Raw genomic sequence first — 10627 nt, forward strand, 5'->3', positions numbered from 1 at the left:
AATTTCCATAAACTTGGGAAAAGACAACAACAGAAGTTCCTATTAAATATTAATGCTTTATTTTTATTACATCCATGACCATAAATAGATAACTTACATATACTATACATAAATTCTTTGCTAATATTAGTAAATGTGTTACATAAAGAATTTAATGGGTAAAAGGAGAGAGAGAAAAGTATTTTTTTTTGTCCTAATGGAAACACTGCCTCCAGCAGAGGGCAGTATGCACAAAGGTTTTGTACTATAAACATCCACATTGGATGAGTACTACAAAATGGGCATCTATGGGATAGAAAGATCAGCAACCACAACACAGTTTACAGAGCGTGAAGACTAATTATTCACTGTACAGTCCAATAATCCAACATATATAATGTGAGCTCTCTTCAGAAGCACTTACACACACACACAGCTTTGCTTGATCTGTAGCAGATGTCTTCTTAGAAAAAACAACACAGCTTTACTGGCTTGAATGAGGACAACATATAAACAGCCTTCTCAATATTAAAGGAAGATTCTGATGGTGCAAGATATACAGAATAAAGTACAATAAAGCGACAATAAAATCAGCATAAAATCACTAAATCCGAATCTGAATATAGCAGACCTAGGAGATTTCTGATCGGGGGTCAAAGGGCCGAGCCCCTTTTCACTCCATCTTTTGTGCGGTTCAGTTGTGTGGAGCTGTAATCCCAAACTGGCAAGCCTCTTAGGAAAGATGATTTTCAATCTGCAGAGCATGTGGTTTCCTCTGTTCAAACACATGGCCTTACAGCCTCCTATGACTTGTCAGTTCCTGGGGAACAGCTGTCAAACGTCAGGTTTCAGCTGATTCCACTTGAGAGGAGTGCCAGTCATTGTTGCTGACTGTTTCCAACACATCCAATAAAATAAATAAAAAAAAACACTGCACTAGGCCTTTTCCTACAGATATAAAGAAAATTTTACTTTCAATGATTTATTTTTATCCTTTATCACAATAAATATCCCTGTGGTATCGAACAGGAGTATTCTTTTTTTTTTTGCTGCAACGTATGTATGGTACACATTTAATTAATAATAGGATTTTCCTTTAGGCTAGGGAGCTGTTTCTTCTTATAGATCTGGGCTACCCTCTTGAGGCGGTAGTGGGAAAAAACAAATACTTTTAATTTGAAATATTGATTCTCTGCTGCAGTCATGCACTATGAAGAGAACATATATTATAGGGAAGTAAAGACAGGACTCTTAATGGAATAACAACTTGAAAACAGCTGATTTTAAACAAAGAGCAACGTTGAAGACAATGGGGATGGGAGAGATTGTGTCTTTCAAGAGAGAACAATCAAGATCCTGTTGTAATGTAACACCTGGTATAATGTGTAGCTGTGTCTAAACATAAGGGTGGATCGTGGTTATAAGGCTGCAGATAGTGAGGTAGACCTCTCTGAAACATAACAACAGCATCATTTCCCATAGTCTACCATTGCTGCGATCTGTGGGAGCCAGAATCGAGGCTGCAACGAGACAGACGGGCAGCAGGTCCAATGGCGCGGGTCGCTGACGTACGGCGCCACCACGCGGTCCAATGGAGCCCCTCAGTGGGCGGGTCTTTCTCTCTATTCTGATTGAATCGGTCCAGTTTGTATTACTTGGGAGAGCAGAGGAGCAGGAAGAACGAGGGGGGCGAAATCTTATAACCAAACGGTGTAGCTGTGCCGTTCACTTCTCCGTTATGGCAGACGCGGAATGATCTGAGCTCCTGCCCCGCCGCGCCGTGCCGCGCCACAGCCTGACGGTTTCATTGTCTGCGAAGCCTGAATCTCACCAGGCTGCATTTTCAAGGATGCATCAGATGATAACTGCGCAGGGATGCCTCCGCTGAGCATGGGCAAACAGGGCGTCTGTTACAACGATGAAAGCTTCTTCGTTTTTGTTTTGAACACGGGCCACCCACAGAATCACTGCAACGCTGTGGACAACTTAGACGCTCCTCTCACCCGTCGTTCCTATGAAGAGCACTGCGCAGTGCAGTGAAAACGGGATATCGTGTTGTGGATTTCGAATTGGTGGTGAATATATTACCTAATCAGCTGGCACTCAAATCGCTATCAAACCCCCCAGTATATGATATATACATCCTACAGAGTGTGTTGGTATACTGTCAATGTAAAGAACTTTGTGCTGTGGTGAGAGCCACTCTCCGAGGGTACAGATGAGAGGCAAACAATATCATCAACCACTGAAGTTGACAGCGCCTTGGGAGAAGGATGCTGGCTTTGGGAGAAAGCTTAAAACCTACAGGAATCATACCAAGATAATAGCACAGCCTGGGATCGTGATGAAAGTCCTCCGCAGGAAGAGGATTGTCTTATTTATGGCCTATTTCTTACTGCTGGTCCTCACTATGCTTAACTTGGCTAATTATAAATGGACTAAAGAGCCACAGCAGTGTAATCATCAGATGAGGAGCACCACTTACCAGAGCAGATCTGATATTCGCTTCCTATACAGGCCCTCTCTGGCTAAAAAGAGACAGCTTATCTATGTTCTGACCACATGGAGGTCAGGCTCATCCTTCTTTGGGGAGCTTTTTAACCAAAATCCTGAAGTGTTCTTCTTGTATGAGCCAATGTGGCACATCTGGCAGAAACTGTACCCAGGTGATGCAGTGTCTTTACAAGGGGCAGCCAGGGACATGCTTAGCTCCTTATACCGCTGTGATCTGTCTGTTTTCCAACTTTACAACAGCCCTGGGGGCAAGAATTTTACCTCCCTCGGACTATTTGGGGCCACCCTCAATAAAGTGGTGTGCTCCTATCCCCTCTGCTCAGCCTACAGGAAGGAGGTGGTGGGGATGGTAGATGACAAGGTGTGTAAAAAGTGTCCCCCTCAAAGCCTTAGACTGTTGGAGGAGGAGTGCCTCAAATATAGCACCATAGTCATTAAAGGGGTACGCATATTGGATGTTAATGTGTTGGCCCCACTCATGGAGGATCCATCCTTGGATTTGAAGGTGATACACCTAGTAAGAGACCCACGGGCAGTGGCAAACTCCAGGATCAAATCCAGACACGGCCTGATAAGGGAGAATTTACAGGTGGTACGCAGCAGGGACCCTAAACTTCGCCGGATACCTTTTGTGGATCCTGGTCACAAGGCAAACAAGAAGGATGGCTCAGACTACCACTCCATAGGAGCCATGGAGGTGATCTGTGACCGGACCTCCAGGACTTTGAGGACTGCCTTAAACCCACCCAGCTGGCTGAAGGGGAAGTACATGGCTGTGCGGTACGAGGACCTGGTCGAGAACCCAGTGAAGACCTTGCGGAACATCTACCGCTTTGCCAACCTGACCACCAACCACGACATTGAGTCGTTTGCGCTGAACATGACCAGTGGCTCGAGCTCCTCTTCTAAGCCATTCATAGTCTCATCCAGGAATGCCACACAAGCTGCTAGTGCATGGAGAACAGTTCTGAGCATTCAACAGATCAAACAAGTGGAGGACTACTGTCACCATGCCATGTCTGTTCTAGGTTATGAAAGAGTCAGAACAGCCGGGGAGGCTAAGGACTTGAGCAAATCACTACTGACACACTCCAAACTGTGAAAACGTCCGCACCACCAAAGACCTTCTAATTTAATGTTCATTTTGCATCGAGTGCCGTTTCCTCTTGTTGTGGAATTAAAGCTTTACTTTGAATCAGTGTCCGAGGAGCTCCACTGGCCACATTTGGAATGTATCATGTTTCTCTCAGTTGAATTACAGTGGTATTTGAAGGGACCACTTCTTTTATACTGGAATACTGGGTGTGTTTGACAATGCAAGGCCTACAAACAATGAATAGTGAAGCTGCAACTATGAAAAAAAAAAAAAAAAAAAGACAAACAACTGTATAATTCATGTATCTTGTTATGATGACACTTCAAAGTGGATGTTTTGGGGTTATTTTTGAATGTTCAAAATCTTACAAACAATATGTTTTTCCAGTCTCCATACTGTCTGTAAAAGTGAAAATAGTGGATGAAAGAAAAACAAGAAAACAAAGAACTGATAAAAAAAAAAAAAAGTCATTGCTAATGTTTATTTGTAAGATCTGGTTGAAGTCAGAGACAATCAATAAATTGGTTTGTTGCCATGCCATAGGTAGAGGTGTGATGAATAGGCTACATCAGAACAGCATTAGTGCCATTTCTAGATTTAAAAAAAAAAGAAAAAAAGGTATGTTTTGATTTTTGTCACCAAAACCTTGTAGGATACTATCATGCACTGTGGATAGTGGTATGGCTCGGGAGCTGTCTCTCTCAGTGTCAGTGTAAGCAGTCTGTTCTACCATTTCAAATGTTTACAATTGCTTGCTCTTATAAAAACACATGATCTGGGAATATTGCATTGAGTAAAGTTCACAGTTAAGACAGTTGATGCATCTGTGTTGAACAACCTGCACTGCTATACATTTTAGAATCATGAACAAAAACATAATAGCAAGATCAGTGGTTCTCAAAGCTTGGTGCATGAGGCAACGTCTCCTTAAAAATGAAATTATAATAAAATCCAACACGATGAGTCACTGGATTTAATCAATATTGCAATAACAGAGCTTTATGCTACTAATATCTATTTTAATTACACAGTCTTCATAATAGTTTTGTTCTTTATATTTAAGAGATATTTCAAAGCTTAGTTCAGCCAGCGCACTATGCACCACTGTGCCACCCTCACCATTTGAGAACCATCGTGCTGGAATTATCTCATAAATTTGCTATTTGCAATACAACTTAAAGGTGCCCTGTGGAGTTTATGTTTACATTCAGCGTTACTCACCAAAAAGCACTGTGTGTACCCTTGAGGTCAAACAACTGCAAAGGCACATCAATGATTACTTCCTGGCATACTTCTTCTTCCCTGCCTCTGTTGGCGCATCGATACGTTTCCTGGGCCTTCATCACAACCTGTAGAATACTGTGAAAACATTGGTAAAAATGTGCATGCGTGTGCACTTGCATCCTCATGCATGAGAAGAAATATGGTTAGTGGTCAAAACTCAGAAGAATTCCTTTAAGTACATGTCGTAAAAATATTCGTAATGATCTGATATACTGTCTTCCTAAGTTGGTAGAAGTAATTATTGAGAACTTTTGGAGAAATGGCTCAAAAAGGGAAATACATGGTTAAATGTCTAAAAGTTAAAGGAATTTTTTATGAAAACCATCATATCAATTCAGGTTTGCTGTAATTTATTGAGTTTTGTACATTTTATCCCCCCTCAGAAAAATAGAGGCTAAGAACATTTAGTTTGTGATGCTCAAAGTAGCCAAAAAAGTACACCTGAAAAGCTGATCAGACAGTAAGAATTTCCTCAACTAGGTTACTCAGACTAGTTGTAAAATCTCATGAGTAGTTTCTCCCTCCTGAATGGAGATAGATGCTGTAGCTGGTGGGCATACATAAGTGAGTAGTTCTCAAAGGAGGAACTGAAAATAAGGGTTGCGGTTTATCAGAGGTAACCGTCTTATGTGAAAAGAGACAATGGAGTTTAGTTTTTAAATGTCAAATTCAAATGTTGAGCATCACAGACAAATGCATTACAGGGTGTTACAGTGTGTTGAGATGATCCGTTTTACAGCACGAAATTTCTGCAAATCACATCAAAGCTAGATTTACAAATACATTTTTGGAAAAACTGTCCCTTTAAGCATAGGGTTGAAGGCTGATCATCTCTATTTGAGGCCTCATGATGAAAGGCTGTTGCGATCATTCACTCTCTTTTGCTCAGAACAAAACTGTATTCAAACATCGGCACAAGCAAAGGAAAATACATTGTGTATATATAAGAGTTTAAGCAGAGAATTATTCCATAGATGCACCCATGCATTCACAATATAAAATGGAAAGCCCTCAATTCAAGGACAATGGCCTTATTAACATGAGGGAAACAGTCGGCATATTCACAAAGCCTAACCTTCACCAATTGGATTACTGAAGTACACAACACCCCGCTTCACTCAAGGGGAAAGGGGCCATGAGATTTATAATGATGCACTGAGAGAGCACCAAAGTGCAATCTATAATTAAAGAAGTCAGAGGAAACCTCACATGCTAATCATCTTTCCCAACTGCTGTTAATATATTTAAGCATATGGAAGTATTCTGGTGCGGCGCAGAATGATAAGCAAGACATGGAGGGAGATGAGGTGGTAATAAATTCAGTGGAATACATTTGAATCAGTTAAAAGGATTGTAGCAGAAAACAGTGCAATAAAAGTTTAATAAGGAGTTGGGGAAGAACAAAACAAAGCTGGCACAGAAATACAATTTCAGCTGATTAAGGGAAATATAGTTGCATTCAATGGTAGTGGATGTTCATGAGCAATTTTCCCTGAAGCTTTAAACCAAGATGTTATGTAACCAAGTAGTGTGAAGCTGCTCTGCTCCTAATTAATGTGCGACTTATCATGTTGCATTTTCACTGGAACTATTGCATTATAATTTTGCATGCTGTGTGAAATGTACACTGTGTACACATAGGTCAAATTCAGCTTCCTGTTGGTTGTGTTTCAACACGAGGCTCTTAAATTATACAGGTTTAACATTTCTATTTTAGCTGTTAAATTCCTTAAAACTGGAGCAAACAAGCAAAGAAAATCATTAGTAGACTATCAAGGGAAGGCACGTTTATTCATAAAGTACCATTCAGACACAAGGCAATTCAAGGTTCTTTAGAGATGCATATGGAATGCATTGAAAATAAGACATTAAAATTGCATTTAAAAGACAATCAAAGCAGGGCAATTCAAAACAAGTCATTAACAAACATTAAAACTGAATTAAAAACGAAAAATTAAAATAAGAACAAGCAAAAACAAGAAAATAAATTTAAAAGATTAAAAAGGGGTTATGAATGTAATTTATTGATAAGCCACAGCAAACAATAATGTTTTATGCTCTGATTTAAATGAGCTGACAAGTTTGAGCAGACCTCGGGTATTGAGGAAGCCTGATCCACAAGTGGAGAGCATAGACAGTAAAAGTTGCTTCACCTTACTTGGTTTGGATTCTGAGAACACTGAGTAAACCTGTTCCAGATGACCTGAGGGGTTTGGGTGCTTCATTGCGTACTAGTAAATCAGAGATGTATTAAAGCCTGAGACTACTGACTGCTTTACAGACAAGTGGTAGGATTTTAAAATCTATCCTTTGATACACAGGAAGCCAGTGCAGTGATTTAAGGACAGGTGTGATGTTCTCCACTTTCTTGGTGTTAATGAGGACTCTGGCAGCAGCACTCTAGTTGAGCTGCAGCTGTCTGGTTGGTTTTTTACTAAGACTTGTGAAGACACAATTACAATAGTGTAGTCTGCTGAAAATAAACGCATGAACACCTTTTCCTGTATCTTGTTTAGACAGATCCTTTAATTCTTGCTATGTTTTTCAGGTGGGAGTAGGCTGGTTTTGTAATTGTTTTTATGTAGCTGTTGAAATTTAGGTACAAGTCCATAACTACAAAATTTTTGGCTGATTTGTAGATTTTAGTTTCATGGATTCAAGGTGAGCACTGACTTTCTTTGTTCTCTGGGGCCAAAAACAATTATTTCAGTTTTTTTTAGTTGTACAACATTCTGGAACATCCACTTACTGGTTTGTTCAATGCACTTAAATGTGAGGGACCGTAGTCACCTGGTGACACTGTTATGTAGAATTATCATCTGCATAATCATGGTAAGAGATGTTTCCATAATCTCAGCAAGGGGGAGCTTGTAAATGTTGAATAGAAGAGGCCCGAGAATGGACCCTTGAGGAACTCCACATGATTTTTGTTAGCTCCGATTCATAATTACCAATTGACCCAAAGTAGGCCCTATCTTGTAAATATGATATGAACCAATTTAACACAGTGCCAGAAAGTCCCAACCACTTTTCCAAAACTCAACTTTTGACACCCTCAGATGAATGGCATTTAGAACTTGAACAAATGCAGTCTCTGTGCTGTAATGTGAGTATCATGACTGAAAAGCACTAAAGAAATTCTTTTGCACCAGGGAAAGCTTTAGTTTCTAAAGACCAGCCTTTCAATAATCTTTACTATGGCACATTTGGTATGGGCCTATAGTTATTTATTACTAAGGCATCCAGATTGGATTTTTATAAAAGATGTTAAATAACTGTGGTCTTCAGGGACCTTGAAAAAAGGCCTTAGAGAGAACTATTGACTATCTGTAGTACAATTGAGGCTATGCAGTTAAAAACATATTTTAAAAAAGCTAGAGTGTCAAGGCAGCAGGTACCAGACCTAAGCTGTTGAACAATTTCTGTCAAGGCTGCATAATCTAGAGGGTGAAAATGTGCCAAAGTAACTGGAGTAGTCTAATGCAGAGGCACAGATGTCATTTTGCCCAAGATGGAGTTACAAACTGTTTGACTTATCCTTAGAATTTTATCTGTTATTTTTGTTAACAATCTCAAAGAAAAAGGATCACCTTGCCCTTTTTAGTTCCACCTTAAAGAAGCCAAGTCTCTCTTTATAGATCTCATAATGAACCTGGAGTTTTGCTACCTGCACTTTGCCTGTCTGAACTCTCTTGAATGGCAGATATATATAGGAGATAAGAGCTGCTCCTCGCTGTCTGGGGTCAGCTATATGAACAGCAGTGGATCACTACCCAGTATGCAGAGGGACACATAAGCTAAAAAGGGGGTCGTGGGTTAAGGACCCAGTCGGTCATATCTACGACCGACAGTCTCCCTGCAGTCAGCATTACAGGGCTGACTGCAGGGAGAATGTCCTTACTTTGTTTGGATAAGTGGGAGCTTTTGGTGCCACATTGCAACATCTTATAAATCCCTTTTATCTGCATCCTTAGCTTGTGTGAGATGTCTCAGAGAGGTGAGCGGGGAGGGTGGTTCTGGGAATGATCCACAGCGTTATGCTTGTTGTGCTGGGCAGAAGAGAAGGATCTTCTTTAGCCAGATTTTGCTGAACTTTTCCAAATACCAGCAGTGGGGTACTGAAGGCCATAGGTTAAGCTGGCAGTAAGTGTACGGACCCAGACTCTTTTCAAATGAACCCCATCCATTCTCTGATGAATTTGTTGCTCCCAGAACAGGTAGAAATAGTCATTGGAGCTCCGTATTTGAGCAGTGCATGCTGAGCAAAGCCATGTATTTAATGCTAGCAAGTGGCTAAAACGTTCAATTTCCCTCACTACAGTGGGGATTAGACCCGACACAAATATCTGAGCTGAGATTTGCTATAGGAAAAGCAATGGCTCTTGTAATTGTTTTAACTCCCTGTGTGTGGGCGTTTGCATGCATGTCAGCACAAGGGAGTGGGGGGTGGGGGTGCATGACCTTTTGGGAGCCACTGTAACTCGGATTCCCAGTTGGCTCCTCTCAGATGCCCTGCCCAGTGACCCCATTCACTGTGGGAAGCAAGGCCTTCGCCTCAGGGCAGCAGGGGCTGATAAGCTGGGGTTAGAGGTAACTCCTGGAGCCTCAGGCCTCACTGGTGAGAGCTGGAGCAGTGCCAAGGCCCAGGTCTCCCTCAACTAGGTCTTCCTGGTGTTCAGATCCAGAATCCCTTCCTACAAGCTCTTTCTCTGTTTTCTCCAAATGGAAGATGGAGTCATCTGGATCAGTCTCACAGAGCTGCTCCTCATCCTTAAAAGCAAGTGGCAAATCATGATTGACAACTATAATTTCTTTCTATCCTCCAGTGGCGATTGCTCTAAGACTGCAAGGGAAGCTCAGCTTCCCCTAAAATGTCAACAAAATAAGTGGTCAAATATGTAGTGTTGTGTGTACATTTCATTGACTAAATATGCTCTAGAACACGTTCTTCTTTTGTTCAGAATCAGCTACTTATCACAGGTAACCGACACGACTTCTTCTCATTCATCCCTGCAGCGCCACAGAGCTTTACACGGTGTAGAGGCCGAGCGTCTACTGACTTCAATGGGGAAGCATAGAGTGGGTTGTTACACTGCAGCGAAACTAGACGGTCATTGGATAAATGCTGGGCTTTGTCCCGCCCATCGGACGCTCAGCGTCTCTGGGGGTCTATGGGACAGTGGGCTGGCCCGGACGCTCAGCTTCTGCATGATGATTGGATGATCTGTCTGAGGCTGAGTCCCTTTTTGATTGACAGCGAAATGAGCGAATCAGCGATCTTGAAGTATAAGCATCCACCGGAGCAGTTTTCAAGTTTTTCATTCCGTTGTTCGGAGTTGATCTGGAGACGTTACTGATCCTCAGCTACTTTGTCTTTGTTAAAAACGACAAGCGTTGTGTTTGGTGACTCTATTCTGTCACTCTGCGAATTTACATATAAATAAATGGACACATTTTATGATGTTGGCCGAAAATGAGCTTCCCCTCATTATAAGACCAGCAGCCGCCACTGCTATCCTCTATATATTTACAGTATGTAGTAACACAAGAGAAGTCTTACCTCTTGGACACGTGGACTGCCGAAGAGTCTGGCTAATGCTCCACACCACTGTGGCAGCGAGTCGGTCAGTGGAGGGCCACAATGTGTTAGCAGCGGTTTTAGATATCTTTGACCTCGCTAAGGCATGGTGGCAAAGGTGTGCAAGTATCAAGTGTCAATGACAAACTGCAGGGAGAAAAATGGCTTGTTTTTCG

The 10627-nt window shown here is 41.5% G+C and overlaps 2 protein-coding genes across 2 annotated transcripts in view; one reads left to right on the top strand and one right to left on the bottom strand.

Annotated features, from left to right (window-relative positions):
- The first annotated feature begins 1606 nt into the window (after window positions 1–1606).
- On the top strand, window positions 1607–4403 carry chst2b (carbohydrate (N-acetylglucosamine-6-O) sulfotransferase 2b). Its single transcript, XM_023420089.1, has one exon. It carries the CDS (start codon window positions 2198–2200, stop codon window positions 3593–3595), a length of 1398 nt encoding a protein of 465 aa, XP_023275857.1. The 5' UTR covers window positions 1607–2197; the 3' UTR covers window positions 3596–4403.
- A 2235-nt stretch (window positions 4404–6638) lies between these two features.
- LOC111665169 (sodium/hydrogen exchanger 9-like) overlaps window positions 6639–10627 on the bottom strand; it is a 57505-nt gene continuing 53516 nt past the window's right edge. The window contains exons 15-16 of the mRNA XM_087177632.1: window positions 10434–10539; window positions 6639–9643 (exon numbers count right to left, since the gene is read on the bottom strand). Of these exons, the coding sequence (XP_087033758.1) occupies window positions 9479–9643; window positions 10434–10539 (271 nt within the window). The 3' untranslated portion in view covers window positions 6639–9478. The remainder of the gene's footprint in view (window positions 9644–10433; window positions 10540–10627) is intronic.

Source organism: Seriola lalandi, unplaced genomic scaffold, assembly GCF_002814215.2.
Source record: "Seriola lalandi dorsalis isolate HSWRI2012SDOR001 ecotype SW California unplaced genomic scaffold, Sedor1 jcf7180002054616, whole genome shotgun sequence".
Classification (NCBI taxonomy): domain Eukaryota; kingdom Metazoa; phylum Chordata; class Actinopteri; order Carangiformes; family Carangidae; genus Seriola; species Seriola lalandi.